This window comes from Amblyomma mixtum, chromosome 2, assembly GCF_055824585.1.
Source record: "Amblyomma mixtum isolate Tamu chromosome 2, ASM5582458v1, whole genome shotgun sequence".
Taxonomy (NCBI): Eukaryota; Metazoa; Arthropoda; class Arachnida; order Ixodida; family Ixodidae; genus Amblyomma; species Amblyomma mixtum.
Genome location: NC_143013.1, coordinates 13,196,912 through 13,213,499, shown reverse-complemented (window position 1 = coordinate 13,213,499; position 16,588 = coordinate 13,196,912). Strand labels below are relative to the sequence as shown.

The 16,588-nt window shown below is 50.9% G+C and overlaps 1 protein-coding gene across 1 annotated transcript; it reads left to right on the top strand.

Annotated features, from left to right (window-relative positions):
• Positions 1–1,216: 1,216 nt before the first annotated feature.
• On the top strand, positions 1,217–2,636 carry LOC149358462 (uncharacterized). The gene has a single exon (XM_089570530.1). It carries the CDS (start codon positions 1,381–1,383, stop codon positions 2,326–2,328), a length of 948 nt encoding a protein of 315 aa, XP_089426656.1. The 5' UTR covers positions 1,217–1,380; the 3' UTR covers positions 2,329–2,636.
• Positions 2,637–16,588: the final 13,952 nt, after the last annotated feature.

Below are 16,588 nucleotides of genomic sequence, written 5' to 3'. Positions count from 1 at the left end.
AAACCGCTAGAGGGCCCGGCAAGCAGCTCACGCGACAAATTTATTCAACCCTGTCGTCCTTGTCTCATTTTACTGGCTCTGTATGTTTAGTTTTTGCGTTATTTTTATTCATGCAAGCCTACTTGCCCTGTACATCGTGCCCTAAAACTTCCGATATTCTGTTGAGCTGCACATTTGGACCTGGTAAAACTTACGGGCACGTTTTTCTGAAGGAGCATTTGACCAGTTTACCTCACTTCGCAAAATGCGAAAGGGGGCAAAGCTTGGGCGTGTCAGTCTGCCGCCCATGGCTGCAGGGTTTTGAGCGAAAAATGACACGCTGGCAGTGCATAATATAATCTCCTGAGCGGCTGGCCGTGCGCACATTCGCCTAAAGGAAAGCTGATGGGTTGCATTCGATCTAAAACCCAGCAGCATCCTCTGCACTGTTCCCACGTCATTACGTTTACATACAAGCTTTTTGTTTATCGCCCATTTCATTTGCCTAACTTGCTGCTAGTGTTCGCAGAGGCAGCTTCAGTGGCGAAGCAAAACTCTCAGACTATGAAAACAGTCACCCTCGTTAAAGCATTTGGTGTCAACCGTCGCCCTAGAGCGCTACCGTTGCCAACACAAGCAGAAGGCAGGCAAAGCACAACAAAATAGAAGTAAATATGTGGGAAAAGGACGAAACACCAAACGCTCTGTTCAAAGCGCCAAATTCGCAGCGTCGGTTGTATTTACAACGCCTGCGTTGGCTTCGTGGCACGCACGAGACTCGAAATAAAAAGTTCGAAGATAATAAATAACCAAAAGCAGCGCTCTCCGCCCTTTCCCTTTATTATACCGCCCCCTCGAAGAGCCCAATATATCCAGCACTCGGTGATTGGTCGGCAAAACCTCCGTAGCGATGACGTAGCGTAGGGTATAAATACGACGTCACCCACGCAAAAAACGTCAGTTGAACGTTTGGCACTGGCTTGGGCATGTCGCAGCCGCGCTCCGCATCACGGTTTTCGTTTCTCGTGCGTTTTCTGTCAACGGACTGCTTCAAAGACAATTCACGGTGGCAGGAAGGCTGATCGGCGCCGAGGGAAGTGCCGCGACCGTTGGATCGAACCACAGCGCTGAAGAGTGACAAAATCAGGACCGAGGCACATCGGCGAGTTTGCCGTCGGCGATTGCGTCGGCGAAACTACGGGGATTGAGATCGGCCCGGCAACTTCAAGTCACACCAAGGTGATACGCCTTTCTCTCTCGTGTTGCCTTTGCAGGTTGCTCGCGTGACCACTGCTGGATTCGCGTACCCGCTAAAGCAGCTGGTCGGAATACAGTGTGTACATTTAGTGACCTGTCTGTTAACGCTTTGCGATCCGCTGGGAGAAATAGCGTAAGCGCCGAATGATCGCTAGCATTGCGAGTGCTCCGTCACTGTCCGCGAACGGATCGGCGGACCCACCGATGACATTAGACAGAGACATTACGGTCGCTGCCGAGCCCGCCGGAAGCGAAGCGCTCCTCGTGGGCAAGCATCGCAAGAGACGACGCGGCAAGAAGCGCCGCCAAGGCCGCGATGATCCCGACGCCGTGCTCTCGTCGTCCGACGCGGCTAGCCCGACTAAGAGGAGTCCCACCAAGCGGCGGAAGAAACAGGTCATGATACGTCCCCGCGAAGTGCCCAAGGCTCCGGCCAACTTCACGCAGTTCATTATCGACGACCACGAGAACTGCGCCCTGTACCAAAGCTTCGAGGCGGCGTACCCGAACGGCCACTCGGACGAAGCAGACGGCTGCCGGCCAACGGATCTCCCGACGACGCCGCTCGGTGTTTCGCATACGGACGAGTCGGGCGAAGAGGAGCCGCAGTCGTGGTTTCCGGCCGGTGAGCACTACGAGTCCCTCGACTACGGCAACATGATGGAGTTTTATGAGAAGGACTTTGAGGAGGTGTACAGTAGCGCGCGCATGGACGAACTCATGCGGCTCTCTCGCTGTGAGGTGGTCGAAATGTACACGGCGCTAGAGCGCCGCGCGGCCGAACTGTACGACGAGCTTCACAAACTGGACCCGCAAAACTGTCTCGACGAGCTTCAGCGGCAGCTCCTGCGGTTGCAGGACGAGAACCAGGCGCTGCTGAAGCTGAACTCGACGCTACGCTCCGCGGCGACCTCGAGTTTGACCACTTCTTCCTCGTCCTCGGGACACGACGCAGACGACAGTGACCACTGTGGCGACCAGCGCGATGAGGAGGAGAGTGATAACGACGAGTCGGACGACAGTGGTCACGAAGAGGACAGCGGTGACGACGAAGGTGTTGTTCAAGGTGTCGACGAAGACTGCAGGCCCTAGTTCGCGTTTTTTCTTTTTTTTTCTTCACAGGGCCGCGTTCACTGTAGATACCTGCCCTGAGGGGACACCGTCAACTTTTTTTTTTAATTTAATTTAAAACATTTTTTGTTCGTTTGACTGCTGCTGTTTTTGGCAGTCGGTGGTACGCGATACCCGGTGTCGCGGTCTAGTCCTGTAAATATTTTGAGTTCCCGGTAACCCACCCGTCACTGAAGATGCTACATCGCTCATTAAAAGAAAAAAAAATGAAGCGATAAAAACGGTGAAAAGAAAAAAAAACTTGTGGACCAAATTGCCACCAAACAGCACTCGACCTTGTCTTATTTTGTTTCCAAAATTATTTCTACAAACGGAGCAAATTTTTGCCCGTTTTCTTCTCCCCTTATACACTTGGTATTTCATTCAGTTCTCTGAATTGTAGCGTTGACATCACTTACTAGCTAATATAATCCAAGTACAAGGGTGTCAATCAACCTTACTGGCTATTAACTGATTGAAAGACGTAACACGCCAGAGCCTTGCATTTTCCAAGGAGGTGACCAGGGTGAGTCAGTAAAGCTATAGGCTCTGCTAGTTAATTGCTCGTAAAACGGCATTGTGTGCCGGATTTTAGGACATCAGAGCTACACATTTCACTGGAGTTTTCTCCGCTGAAACGGCCACTTGGAGTTTCAATGCGACGGAAGAATTTGTTTGGGGGTCTTCGCAGTTGTGGCTGGGTAAAGCGAGGTGCAGTTTTTCTCGCAGCAACTCTCACCAGTGCGTTGCCGCTGAATTGTTAACTAAGGGCGTGAGCTTGGCCACACGTCACCGTTTGTACAGTGCGCATAAACCTGCTGGAAACATGTACAGGTTCGGAAAGTATGCCTTTAGGAGTACTCGCTGCATCGCTTTTGATAGTTAACTGTTCCAGGAGGGTTGTAATGGTATCCTCGAAGTTTAGTTCACAGTTAAAGTTGAGTAGGGCACTAACTAGTTAGTATGATGCTGTTGGTAGGTGAAAGAGTAATGTGTGTGTGTGAGAGCGCGTTGTGGCCGAGGCTACAGCAACGGGAAAGTGTTGAGGAGGCGTGCTAGGGCAGTGCTGATGCCCCTCCCCCACTGCCTGTCTTTGTTGCTGCCAGGTGCGGGGAGGAGGATGCAGCCTGGTGTGTGGGGCCCCTGCGGCGATGGCGGCGGCGGACACCAGCCCGGGGCCGGCAGCGGGGTCACAACACTTGCTCGAGGGGTCGCAACACTCGACCACGGCCCACCGCCTAAAAAGGAAAGGGGGCCTGCAACGTTCGCTCATACGCGGGGCTCTGTGGCCCCGCAGAAAGAAAAAAAAAAGAAAGCAAGGTGGTTGAAACAGAAAAGCACATTTTCACACAACGCGCAACAAAAAAAATGCATAGCGGCGCTGTTAGATATTTCCCTCAAGACCAAGCAGATAGATGGAAGCAGTTATTAGGGTGATATGCGCGGCTTATGACATACTAGCCGCTAACTTCGATACAGCCGTTAATTCCTTTAATTGAGAAGAGTGCACGCAGCCACAGGCGTCGGCCATCCCCATCCAGTGAACTTAGTATTCGATCGGGTCCACTGTTCTTGTTCACATTTGTTAACCACCGGCTGACTAACACAAGGTAACTGCAGAAAGAAAGCCAAAGATTGTAGGACAAAAAGATGTTCAGGCGACGTGTAATGAACAAGCATAACAGCGCTGGTTGCTGAAAACTCTGTGCATCGATGCACAGCTGTTCCTCGCTTTCGAACGTGCACTATTGTAAGGCCGTTTTAAAGCACAGCTGTGGCTGTTGTGCAGTATCCTGAATTCTTTAGGAACGCTGCCCCTTAAAGCTCTCGCTACGAAGTGCTAGTCGTATCACATACGACAATACCACTCTCAAAAACACGGTGATGAATCTTGGTTAACACCTGCCTCCGGTGCAGGTCTTTGAACGGGTTGGGTATTTATCGACTCCAATGCCCATTTACTGCTGCTTTCCGGGCGGCCCTTTAAGGTCTGTGATAGAGACCCGGCAAACGGCGGACTCGCAAGCAGGTGGCAACTGAGCTCGGAGAAACATTTGAGGCAAGATAAGCGCAAGTGATTCACATTCACTAGTGAACAAGGAAAAATGCGGACAACAGTCGAGATGTTGCGTGCGCTTTGCACAAGTCTGGTCGCAGTCGCTCCAAAAATGCAAGTGTGCAGTTGTTGAAGGTCTATACAAAAGGGCAACCTGCTAACGATACACAAGAATGTCCTTTACATAACACACTTGTTAGGATAAACTGTATGATATGGCTATAAAAAGAGTGGCGTACTGACAATCGTGGAATCGCGCAACGACCACCTCGTAGGAACAGGGACGAAATTCAGGTGCAGTAAGGATTCGAATGCCCATAAACTGGGTGGTACGTTGACACTACGAGCCTATTCGCATGTTACGTAATGTGGAGCTAGAGACTGCGCACAACAAACCGTTCAATGACGGCACTAATAACACCACGACACTGTAGCTTTTTATAACCGATACCGTTTTACACTTATAAGCTGCAGCGAAGCAAGCATGTCAAATTAATGAGCGCTCATTTATGTGCCTGTTACCGACCCTCGAACCTTAGGTGTTAAAAAACAGTCACTGCCTGAAATTGTTCTTTCCCCTGTTTCTGACTAGCAACGCAATGGTACGCATTGGTCTGTTAGAAGGGGGTTGGGGGAGAGCAGGGAGTTGGACCTCATTCAGAGAAAGTAGCCTAGATGGTGATGCCAACAGAGTTCAGGCGATCGCACGATGTCCCAGTCTCATGCGGGACGCTTAAAGAAAAGGCTCTATGTCGCTGTAAGTTCTCGAGTCGCTTAGCTTGACGCTGAAGGCTTTCGTAACGGTTGTCTGTCGTTTCCGTTGAAAGACAATGGGTTCGGATGACGGCTCGGCCGGTTGAGGGTAGCCTGCTGGAAAACTAATGCCCCCGTCACGTTATGCACACACAATGGTGCGGCGTCGCGGCCGGATGGCACACGGAGCCAGAAAACGAGCCCGCCTTTTGTTGTAAAGCAATACGTGGATACTACACTACGGCGAGGCTCTTACTACGGCCCGAGGAAAAAAAAATCGACAAGCACTTCGCCGTCTGCTAGCGGTCACGTCGCTGGTTCGAGGATGGGAAGCTATGCCTTTTTAGGCGACGCTACCCCGCGAGACTGCCTCGGGCTGAGATAAGTTTTCGTAACGTTTGTGTGGGAAGGATTACCGAGTGTTGTGGATGTTGGGACTTCCAATGGCGTACAGTCTGTTGCGCCAATAAAATGAAAGGGCAAATTGTGACCCGAAAGAAAGATGGGCTCGCGGGTTAATTTTTATTACGTAGGAATTTCGCTGCAGGACTATGAGTGATAAACCCATATACTGCCCGAGAAGAGGCGTTGCGTGAGTAATGCGAAATTTAATATGTGCGTTTTTGAAAAGATAATCTCTTGTGTAGCGTTTCGTAAGTCGGTTGCTTGATCAGATTTCAAAACGGTTTTAATGAAAACGCTGAAAAGAAAGGTTTCCCGAGGGTGTGCTTCCGTAATTAGCTCCTGAAATTTGGCGGGAATTTAAGACGTGCGGTAGAGCCCCACTCGCTGTCCCTTTTTTTTTTTTTTTGTACTACCAGTTTGAACTTCACCCTCGGGGTATATTTTAGCAACGCAGTGTAAGAAAAAACCTTAACTGTGCGTTGTCCTAGCGCCGAAGAGTATATTGCGTTCTCTCTCAAGCCGTATACCATCTGAGCGCATGCACGCACGCACATACAACGAAAACCACGCTGCGCCTGCAACTGGGCTGGTGCTGCGCGTTTCGAATTTAAAATCTAGGCCGAGGCCGACGAAGATAGCTGCAAAGAATTGTAAAAGAACGGTGTATACGCCTTCTTTACAAACAAGCTAATTCGTGTGCAACAGGATCGTACATACGAGACGAGGCAGTGATCGAGGAGGGTTCAAACGATGTCGCAGATTGGGGTAGAAGGGGGGAGCAAGTCGGGGGAAAGGGGGGGGGGGGGGGGGTTGGTTGCGTTCGCCATGAGCGGAGTTTCGAGGCGTCGATACTCGCGGGCAGTCATCGCAGCAGGAGGTCGCGAAGCGAGCTTTGGTTCATGGCTGGTTTCGCGCTCGCTTGGTTGCTGCCGAGGAAGAAGCGGCGTCTGTGGTGGAGCTGGATGGCCGCCGGCAGTTGGGAAGAGGCGCTCGGTCGAAGTCGCCGACGCCGTTCGCCTCACTCCTCGTGTGTGCCCCGGTTTGAGCGTTCCGCTACCTCCTCCTCCTTTCAGTCTGCGCTGGCTTCCTGTTAGAGCTTCGCGCTCGGGTTTTTGCTTGCTCGATAACCGCTTTCCGTGTTCATGGCGCCGTTTGCCGCCGCCGCTACCTTTCCTGAGCTTGTCGTGTACCGGGGCTTGCCGCCGTCGCCGCCGCTACTTGTAATATATAGGAGTGGCGTTATAGATCGCCTCGTTTTCTGCTTTTTTTTTTTCCCCGTAAGTTTGGATCGAAGCTCGTATGCGCGCCGTTTGGCAGCGGTGAAATTGGACCAGGAACAATCGCGCTGAAGGAAAAGAAAGAAAAACAATAGACGTACGGGAGGAACAGCCGCAGGAAGCCAGCTTTCTCTGGTTACAATAGTAAGGTGATCCCCTTAAGAGCTGGTTCAAAAACATACTTTTTTTTTTTTCCGGGTACAGTTCGCTTGGATTAGAAGGTTCCTGCGTGTATGCGGCTTTATAGAGAGGCATGAAGTTAGTCGATAGCCTGTTGGCGATTCCAAGCGAGATACTGATTTCACTCAGGCGACGTCTGGCGACGAAGGGCAGTTAATTTGTCTCCTGGCCAAAGAAAGAGAAGTGACAAAATATCTAACCTCAAAATGGACTCACCTTCTAAGTTTAGCGTCATTTGTTGCCAGACGTGGGCCCGTGCTGGCGGAAATTTTAGCCTATTGTTCCAAATACAGCGTTTCCAGTATGCTCGACTTAGCTTTGTCTTTTTCAAACAGTTTTCTCGGCCGCAGTCGTACAATGTCCACGTAGGCATTTGCTCGTTTCTGCAGTACTTGGGATCGTAAAGTATATGCACATCGCAAGATCTGAAAGCAACAGCAACAACATAATAGAAATAACCTTACCGGGTGGTTGGAAATATCTTGTTCTAAAGCAACAACAACAGAAAGTAACCTTACCGAGTGCTTGAAAATATCCTATTCTAACTTGAAGCAATGCAGAAAGTTGGGCGAGTTGGTTCAACATGCTAAGTTCAACATCTAACTTGAAGTTGTACTTCTGAATTTTATTCGTGCTAAATGACATTTCTCCCCCTTTGATGGTATGTTAAACAAAGGGAATCATCAAAAAGATTTATCGTCGTGGCATAGAACTGTTTCTCGCAGCTGCCTTGCTGGTTAGACACGCGGCATGAATTGTTTTATAACGCGTTACGGGAAAGAAAAAAATACTAAAGCCGACATTTTTTCGTTCATGTCAGCATGCACATGTACGACTGGTCGTGTTTCAGTCTCTTGCCGCTGCCGTTCGCGCCTACGATTTCTTAGGCAGTTGAATGACCTCTCCGAGTTAGAATGCAAAAAAAAAAAAAAAACTGCCGGTCTGCTTCGTCGCCTAAAGCACGCGTAAGTGTGGAATACGCGTATTTGCGCCGCAAAGCGCTTAATTCACAGCCTTGCACGCTGACATTGACAGATGTTATCTGGGGTGTCATGTACTACAAGCAGGCGCTCTAGCGGTCTTCGAGTAAGCAAGCAGCTTAGCACATTTCCATTATTTGTGAAAGCCGGCAGCAAGTCGTTCTCTTCAGCTGTAATGTATAAAGTAACGGCAAGGTTGAGGCTACTATGCGCGGCCACCAGGTCTTGAGCTGTGTGCCGAAACTGACTTATGGTTGGTCTAAATGAAATACCAGTGTTTACACGTGTCACAAAGTGCGCACAGCAGTGAGTTTAATGATTTCGGAGCATTTCGTCGCAGGTTTTGCATTTAGTCTCGTTAGGCCACTGCCGTACACGGGACATTTTGTACATTAATCGAAGATTCACCGGCGTAATTGGCTGCCGTGCAGAAGGGTGGAGGCGTTTCGACGGGAATTTCGAAAGGGATTCCGGCATAAATTTCTGAGGGCGCTGCAGCATTGAAAACATTATTGATTGATCGTTCGATTGACGAACGTTGTTTTATGTTCGTGTTAAAGCAGCGCTATGGGCTTCGACGCACAGCGTAGTGAAGAGTTGAGTGTTAATTCCAACCACCTGATGGTTACGTATGTGCACCGAAATTCCAGTAAGCGGGCACCGTTTCATATCGTCTCCTTAGGAATGCAGTGAAATTGTACTTCGCCTATTTCGATGGGATACCGCGTTCTAAAGAGAAATAGGCTGCTTCTACTGTAAACGGAGCTGGAAAAGAGCCAGAATGAATCGGAGCTCCTTGATCTTGCCAGTTGCAAAACTTCCCGCATGGTCCATATGTTATAAATCTACGGTCTGATTGGGCCGAAATATGGGGCGTTACTAACTGTCGCGACGCCCGTGGTCAGTAACGTAAACTGTGTCAAGTTGCAAACTTTGAGAGCGTTGATAAATGCTCAGCCGCCTGGCGACAAGATCAGTGGAACAGATGCAGTAGCAAAAATCCATAGATATAGCAGTATGAGAGATAAATTAAGATTTAAAACAAGCAATAAAAGAGCCACGATAAATCGGAGCTATTTGGCCTTACCAGTCGCGAAACTTCCCTTATGGCAAATTCGTTTTTGAGGAAAGGAAATGGCGCAGTATCTGTCCCACATATCTCGGTGGACACCTGAACCGCGCCGCGTAAGGGAAGGTGGAAGTGAAAGAAGACAGGTACCATAGTGGAGGTCTCCGGAATAATTTCGACCACCTGGGGATCTTTAACGTGCACCGACATCGCACAGTATACGGGCGCCTTTTGCGTTCCGCCTCCATCGAAACGCGGCCGGATTTGAACACGGGAACTCCGGCTCAGTAGCCGAGCACTTAATCACTGAGCCACCGTGGCATATATTAAAAGGGGTGGTCTTATTGGGCCAAATTCAGGTGTTTACGGATTGTCGCGACGCCAGTGGTCAGGAACGTAAACTGTGTCCGAGTTTCAAACTTTGAAAGTGTTGATAAAACGCGCAACCTTGCCTGGCAACGCAATCAGTGAAACAAATGCAGTAGCAAAAATCCATTGATATAACTACCCGAGAGATTAATTCAGATGCAAAACAAGCAGTAAGGAAAAAGAAATGAAAGAAAGGAACAGCAGCTATCGCTTCCCGTGCTGCGATGGCTGCTGGCGCTGCGAACGGCGGCCACTTGAACGAGAAACCCGGTCGGCCTCCGCGCCGGCGCGATGATTAGGGCAGGTCAGCGAGAGGGGGAAGTGGGATCGACCGCCGCGCTCTCTGTGAACAGCGAGCGGAGCCAGCAGCAACAACAGAAAAGAGAGAGGCAGCCAGCCTTCATTGTCCAAGAGGAAAAACGCGGCCGTGGTACAGTGTGCTAGGCGGGAGGCTTCGCCAAAGTGGCGGCGTTTTTTTCACCGAGTCAAGTAGGAAAAAGAAAGGATAACAATCGGCGTCTGCTATTGCAGCGCTAAGGTCAAGCGCGGTAGTCACTGACCGCATAACGTGCGCGTCATACGGCGCAATAGGTAATGACCGTGTTGGCTGCAATGAGAAAAACAGAGGGACTTGAATATGCGCTCCCCTGCCGTACCGGATACCGCATTCACTTTGTTCCAAGTGCTGTCTTTAATGAAGCTGATTTCAGTTAACGAAGATGGCATTCAAGCTATTTCGTATTCCTCGAGGGCAGAAAAAGTATTCTGGTGCATGTAAAAGGGGACTCAAACAAACAAACAAACAAGTCTGACCGATCATCCTGTGTGACATAGTATATAAGTCAATTCATATTATAACGAAGTCGCTCAATTAGAAGCCTTCTCGCCGTCTGAGCTCGGATGTATGTGGCGTAAGCGCTTGTGTCCCGTGTCATTAATTTTTTTTCTTTATTAGTAGTTCGTTAACGTCTCATAGGTCGGATACTTTTTGTTCGAGGTCTGCAGAAGAAAATCCTTTATGGTTGGAACACCACTTGCGTCAAGTCTTTCGCATCGCATCCAGTATTTGTGAACTTATGAAATTACGAAGAATGTCTGCCATTAATGAGGTTCCGTCAGCTTGATATCAAGGCCTTTTTAAGAGATTGTGCACGTTACGGCTAGGGGAGCTTTGGCGTGTGTCAAAGATAAGGTAGCACTTTTCCAAGCGGCACGCTCCTTGCAAAGCAGAGCGCCTTGCCGTGGAGGATGGTTTTCACTTATTGTACTAATAGGTGTGTTTCCGGTGGAACTGGGATTCGAACCCAGCACCACCCGGGTACGAGGCGGGCGCTCCGCCATTTGTTCCATTGCTGCCGACCGGTGCATACTAAGGCGAGAGAGCTCTACAGGAACGCGCACGATTTGGTTATGGCACTGTTCGTTTATTGCGGAGAAAAAAGTACACCATTCTATCTAACTAGAGCCACACCATTAAGGGCACAATTAGGATATCCTTTCTCGGTGTGATAATCTCGCATTAAGAAGGCGTACTGGTTCTCGGTAAACGGAGGCTTGCCGGCAACGAAGAACTTAATGCTGGAAGTTACATGTTAGAGGAATGATAGAACCAACGAAAAACATAAAGGTGTAGAATACATCTCGATAAGAAGTCTTGTATGCTTGTTGCGGGCTGAGCTCCGAGTGAGAAGTCACGAGATGTAGTTCCGGTTGTAGGAGCCGCATTTCAATGGATGCGGAATGCCAAAGGACGATGTGCGATGCCAGTGAAAATTTAAAGGACACCAGGTGGTATAATCCGGAGCCCCCCCAGTATGGCCACTCCCTCTTTCTCCATTCTTTCATCCCTTTCGTCACGCCGCAGTTCGGACGTCTATTCTGAGTAAACAGTTGCTACGCCTTCCATTTGTTTAATAACCAATTCGTTTACTACCTGCCTATACTCGGGATATTTAAAAATATAATCTATGGTGGTGGTGAAAATATTTTAATGAAATAGTTTAGGAGGTTGTAACGGCGGTTGGAGCTCTCAGTCCGGAACCCCATTGGCGTAGGCTGCTGTCCGGGCTCTTTCGATGAGTTGCTTTTGACTCTTTTCGTCCGAGCTGGACAGAGCTGCCTCCCACCCCTCCTGCGTTGGCTGGTTATTAACAGTGATCGCCTGATTTCGTTGGCAGGCCCATACCATATGGTACAGGTACAGTGAACTACTGTAGTACAGGTCCGCCTTCTCCCCGCAAAATTTGCATTGCGAGTCAAATGACTCCGTGTCTATGAAGCCCTCTTTCTGTAAACTGGCGTAATCAGGGTCGACGCTTGTACACTGATCGCCCAAAAAGCATGAAGTAGTACTTTGCAGTATGGCGCTGACGGAAACGTGGCTGTAGGAGGGTCACTCAGTATTCTGCGCGAAAACACAGGGTAGTGGCGGAGGTTGCGGCGGACGACCCCCGGGCGTAGTGGAGAGGCACGTGTTGTAATACACCCGCGCAAGGGCTTGTTACGCAGTTTTCGGGGTCGCGTCAGCTCGGCGCTCGTGTAGAGATGCGGCCTTTGAAAGCTCGGACAGAAGAAAGAACCTTCTTGGTAGGAGGGTCGCGACGTGCTCGTCTCCCGCCCCCCGTAATAAAAGAGCGTACGTCGACGCCGTCTTCGCCCTAATCTCGGTGCGGTGCGCGTCCCCGAATTATGGGACCTGCTGCTGCTTCGCTGGTCGTGGTGCGGCGGCGGCTCCGCGTCAAGAGGTTCGTCGTTGCGGTGAAAGAACCGGGCTGGGCGCGGCGCCAGCGGCAGCATTCGAGGAGGCTTGCGCCAGAAAAACATCTCCGCGAGGGTAAGCCTAGCCGCCTAGCTCGGCGTCCGTGTCCCTCCCTCTCTCTCCCCCTTTTCACCTCTCGCATTGACCTCCTCTCTCTCGTGCCGCTCTCGTCGCGAGGCTTCCTCCCCTTCTTTCCTCTCGGCTCCTTTGGCGGCTCGATGCAGGCTGGCGGCGACTGCGGTGGTGTCCAATGAAGAAATGAACTGCGTTCGGTCGCTGGACACGCAAGCGTACACGTCACGGGCGTAGTACGCAGGTCATAGTTTTAGAATGTTGCAGGTCACTTTCGACCCAGGGGGCAGCACTTTCTGGCAGTGGTGGTTCGCGGCAGACGGCGTGAGATCATGGCACCTCAACTTCGTACTATAGTCATCCGAGTATTTCCCCGGAATCTCTTAATCGTCGCTGTCACGTACCATGGCAGCAACCCTTTCCCGTTTTTCTATCACTTTGATGTACCTTATTTTTTGTTTTTTATCTTTCTACCTTGTCACTATCTTGTTGTCAACCGTACTAACTGCACTGCAGGAACAAAGACCACTCTCAGTGATCTGCTATCAACCCCCCGTATCGCACGCTACGGTATACATCCTGGCAGGCTCCCTAATCTCATATCCCCCTGCCTGACTCTCTGCCGGCAGCGTGGCTGCGTTTGCCTTCACCTTTTAGGCTGTGAACCTGACTGCTGGTTATCTGTTCATCAGCATATTGCATGCTCGAGACCAAGTCAATTTCATTGTCTCGATTTCTCCTAGGATATCGTGAACTCCTGATTGCCTTCCAATCTGCGTTGCCCCCTTTCTGTGTCACTTCGCGTCACTCTATCATTATCTTTTAGATCGTTCGCAGTATCATTTCAAGCTTTTCGTTTTCCTCTCAAGTTTTGGCCCATAGGTGAGTACTGACACGATGCCGCGGTAGTGTAGGAGCCAAATATGTACCATACACAAAAACCAAATATCAGCAGTGTTTTAATCGTTTTCATTCACCAGTCATTCACCAGTGCATTCATAACGGCAAGGCACCCCGCTACTTGCGGGCGTACTATGTGGCTGGAATTGTAAATATGTGAACTAAAATGTACAGCCCTACACTTTCTATCTTTATTCGTGTGAGCAAGCGGTCCTAATTATGTTTTAGACGTAAGAGGTCGCGCCTAATTCACGTGGATTAACTTGGCGCTTCGTAACGAATTCGGGGTCTGTTGCAATCCTCAAAAAGCGCGTCCGGCAGCCGAGGAAAAGACACCGCTGTGTAAGTCGGCACTCTGCATTCGCAAATGCCTCGCCACCTGCAACGGCTGGCGGTGTAGAGCAAAATGGCATACAGCAGCAAACGTGGGGAGCATATTCAACGCGTCTTTGATAGCGCCCGCTGCGAGCGACTTCACACGAGATTCAAAATACGCTTGCGGCATTGGAACAACAAACCGTATTGGTGCGGCACCGCATCATGCAGTCGCCCGGTAACGGAGCGCACATTTTTCCCTAACACGTAACGCATTGCTTTTTTGTTTGTTTTTAGTTCTTCGCTCGAGATTTTTCGACGTTGATGTGGTCGACCTTGGTGCTTGACTGCTCGCCTACTTGCCTACACTAAGTTAGCCCTTCCGTCTCGCGTTTGCCGCTCCGAGTGATAATTCATGCTCAGGCGAACCGCGCTACGCCTAGTGCTTGCATTACAGGGAACGCCGGGATCGAAGTCCACTGCCCTTCATTCTCGCGATCTCAGCAGCAGCTGGATTCTCGCGCCTTTTGTCGCTGACGCGCGCCGCGCGCTGACTGCGAATCGTGCTCCCAGGTCGCGCGTTCGACGACGGGAGTCGCGGTCGGACCGTCGGAGGCTCGTATAAAACGCCGCGAGGACTGAACAGCGCACAAAGGACGAGGACACAGAGAAGAAGCGACAAGACACGAGCACTGACTATCAACTGAATGGTTTATATACATGTTACTCCAATAAACCATTCAGTTGATAGTCAGCGCTCGTGTCTTGTCGCTTCTCCTCTGTGTCCTCGTCCTTTGTGCGCTGTTCAGTCCTGCCATGCACCAACTAGCTCAACTCTCCGTACTTCTAAACGCCGCGAGGCAGCGCACAGTCGTGGTCTTTCTAGTGTCCTCCGTTCTCAACTCTGCTCGTGGGTATTCGTGGTCAAAATGCCGCGTTTATCCCACCCATATGATTCAGCGCGATTCTGCTACGCCTCGAGAACAGGAGAGGGAGGAAGAAGGTATGGGGGGATGCTGCTTTGGCGGGTTGGAAGGTAGAGGAGAGGTGCCCCCAAGGTTTGTCAAAGCCGCTTTTACTGCTGCTGCAGTCACCGCGGCTGTGGATGCGTCTTTTCAGAAAGCGAACTCCCTCCTTGTTTGGCCCGTTTCGCCCTCCTCATCCGCGGCCCGACCTTCCTTCCCCTTTCATGCTCTTGTTGGCAGTTTTATTTTCTTTCGTTTTTTCTTTTAGGCTCGCTCGCGCTTGCGTGTGTCTGCGTGTGCGTTCGTGTTCTCCGTTCCCCTCTCTCTCTCGCCCTTTTTTCTTTCTTTCTCTCTCTCACCTCTACCTCGCAAAGGCGGCCGTGGCAGGCTCTTCAACGCGCACGTTGTGGCGGCTGGACTGAGCTCGGAGAAGTTGCAAGTTGCCCGTCGGGTCGGTTCGTCCCTGGCGTGGCGGTAGAGCGTTGTGCCTCGCCGGATTTTTTCTTTCTTTTTTTCTGCTGCGCCGCTCCTCTTTCTGTCGCTCTCTTTCCCTCTCTCCATCTCTTGTCTTTCTCGGAGGGGCGCTGCCGACCTCGGCGTATCGGCTCTCCCTCTCCCTCTGTGTTTCTGCGTGTGTTTGCTGGGGCTCTGCTCTTCCCCACACCTCCTCCCCCTCCTCCGCTGCTGCTCAAGCCCCGTTGCCATGCGGAGGGAGCTCGCTTCGCTCGGCGGGACCAGCTGACCGGCGACGCGCGAGTGGATTGCTTCGTTTGCGTTTATTTTTGTGTCGCCTGTTTGTTGCTTTTTGCGCGAAACGACGACGGGGACCCCCCTGGTAGCGTGCAACTTCGAACGGGGTTCAAACTCTTGTGTCCCGCCTCCGTGCTGATGCACCGACGAGTTGACGACAAACGAAAGTTGGCGAGGGAGGGACGGATGCGGTAATCAACTAGGTTGCAAAAGCTAGGGCGGAGGAGCGAGCTGTAAAGAAAAAAGAAGCGGGCATAAATTAGAGACCGGAGGGTTTGCACGGAAGCCCTGGTAGGTCGCTTTATCCAATACTACGGTCAACAATCCGGGTTAATTAGAGGAGCTCGCTTTTTTTGTTGTTGTTGTTGTTACGGCGACGGAAGGTCCCCCTTTTGGAGGAGCTCAACTTTTTAAGGCGACGCGTAGTTCCACTTTTGAAGAAGCTTAACGCTCTGCGGCGACATGCGGTCGATATTACGTATGACGCGCGAATACGGTGACCTGCCTTCCTCTCGCGACATTTGGTGAGCATTGGGACGGCGTAGGCGTGAACCTCAGGTCTGAGCTCTTGAAACGTTGTCGCGACGCGAATCTGTCGCTCTCGCTGTACAGCATGTGCGTCTATGTATGTGTGTGTGTGTCTTGGCACAGCTGTCGGTGCGTGCGATGAGATAGGATACAAGGAGGGGGCGAGACGGAAACGCAGCAAGCGTAGACGACAGATGGTCCCTGTTTTGTTATTCTTTCCGCTGTTGTGTCTCTGAGCATTCTCCTCCCTCTATGGAGAGTCTTTTTCTGCTCATTAATTTCGTTCCTTTTCACCGCAGCCGTAATCACGTCCTACTATCCTGCGATGGAACCTCATTCGCCTTTCTTTTCAGCGCTATGCAGCGGCTTCTAGATGGAACGAGTCCGCTACCGTGCATACTGCAGAGATGGTTTATTCGTTTTTTTTTTTTTCTTTCTTGCTCGACTCACGCTGTCGCCGGAGTCACGCGTTGCTCGCACGTCGAGCTGGCCTCGCTGTATATATATATTCGACGATTGGCAGCTTCGCGGCTTCGGCCACGAGGAGTATCTGTTCTCGCTTCGGCGAGCGCGGCTTCGGCCGCTTCTTTTTGAGCAGCGTCCGCTTCGGCGGACGCGGTTGTTGCTGCGACGCGCGTCTTTTCTTTCCTTTTTCTGTTTCCTCTCATCTTTTAACTCTCCTCTATCTGCACGTGGCAGCGGTGGTGGCTTGGTTCGAGCCAGTAGCAGGCCCGTGCAATTTCCTCTTCATCCTTCTCTCAGTCACAACAACAACAACAACAGCTAGGCGCGCTGCGGCGGTAGGTTGCATCGCTCTCAAAGGCGAGAGCTAGACTATACCGGGGCGGCGCGCATCGATTTTCGC

What these genes read in the sequence shown, in the direction of transcription:
- LOC149358462 (XM_089570530.1), top strand. Translation starts at nt 1,381, where the DNA reads ATGATCGCTAGCATTGCGAGTGCTCCGTCACTGTCCGCGAACGGATCG.